Here is a 1,419-nt window from a genome sequence, read left to right on the forward strand (position 1 = left end):
ACCCATTGCACTCCAACAAACCTGCCCAGGAACCAGTCAGAAACAGCCAAGTCTAATATTAGGGCCAGGCCCCTAAGATTTAGTAAGTGTTTTCCATATTTGCTAGACTTTTCATTGCAGTATGCCTAGGCTAGAGCCAATAGAGGGGAAAGGGGAGGTTTGGTTTTATGTACCAGTACCTAAGGCTAAACCCCCTTCCCCTTTGGTACTTATCCCTCTCCCCCCCTCTAATTAGTGCTTATGCCTAACTCTTTACCCTGGTACATATCCCGCATATTTTATAACATTATTAAGTTCCCTAGTGAACTCATACCTGTTTAGGTTTAGGCTTAGCTAACATCGTAACAGGGTTATGGATCCAGGTGCATCTTCCAGCTATGGTCAGGCAGAGCCTAGGGAGCAGCGTGGTCAGATCCAAACCCGCAGCCTTTCGCCATATCTAGACACCAATTCTATATCCTGGTCAGCTTCCCCAATTCGCCATTCCTCCAAGTTTCAAGATTACCATGGGGTTGAACTAGATCCTGCCATGGACGCATTCTTCAAGAACAAACAGCTAGAGGAGCAAGCCCAGGCCGAAGCTATCAAGAAGTCCATCGCTGACAAGCTTGCTAAATCGGACCAAAACTTAAAGGACATTAAAGTAATGAGGCGGGACACTAAGACTAGCAAAATCATTCCGTATGCGGCTACACAGAGTATCACACAGTTGGCTCCGTATTTCAATGCGACCCAGGGCGAGCTTCTAGACGTGATCAAGAGCAATCATGAATTCCGCAAGGCGACTGGTCGACTCCAGCGCGCCTATTTTTCCCGCTTTGGCAACGCTAAAGGACCCAACCTGCAGACAGTTCTTAACACCATTGCGGATGACCGACGCCAGAGGACTTATCGTTTTAAAGGCACGCTGATGAAGTTCCATAATTTTAAAATGCTGTCAGAAGTTAAGATGTATGCTTCCACGCTAAGGGTGGTTATGTTTAACCTCTTCAAACAAGCTAACGGGCCCTTCCACAGTCACAGTATTCTCGAGACCCTTGTCCCCAAACGGGCATGGAATCTCATCAAGTGTTTCAAGCGGCTTGGTAGCCGGGCCAAGAAACGAGCAGCTAACTCCAAGCCTCGCGGTGGCAATCGCGTTACTGCGGATACTATTGCGGCCAATGCCTTGAATCCTGAGATCTCGCGTGTGGGAACTCCAGAGGCTCACGCTAGACTGACCCAATTAAGGAGGAGTGGCCGCGCCAAGGCTGCGAAACAGATCAAGGCGCTCAGCAGTAAACAGGTCCCCAAGGAATACGCCGTCCACCCCACTGAGCCAGAAGAAGCACTTGATGTATTTGAGCCCAGTCTGGGTTCTAATTCCAATTCACATTCACATTCAGATTTAGATTCGAAATCGGATTCAGATTCAGATTC

General features: G+C 48.2%; 1 protein-coding gene across 1 annotated transcript; it reads left to right on the plus strand.

Moving 5' to 3' along the window:
- Positions 1 to 240: 240 nt before the first annotated feature.
- Positions 241 to 1,419, plus strand: BDR25DRAFT_370309 (uncharacterized protein; the record flags this gene model as incomplete). Its single annotated transcript, XM_033697135.1, has 2 exons — positions 241 to 260; positions 349 to 1,419. Coding segments are annotated over 2 exons (1,091 nt in total), but the record flags the coding sequence as incomplete, so codon positions are not given.

This window comes from Lindgomyces ingoldianus, assembly GCF_010093535.1.
Source record: "Lindgomyces ingoldianus strain ATCC 200398 unplaced genomic scaffold BDR25scaffold_185, whole genome shotgun sequence".
NCBI classification, from domain to species: domain Eukaryota; kingdom Fungi; phylum Ascomycota; class Dothideomycetes; order Pleosporales; family Lindgomycetaceae; genus Lindgomyces; species Lindgomyces ingoldianus.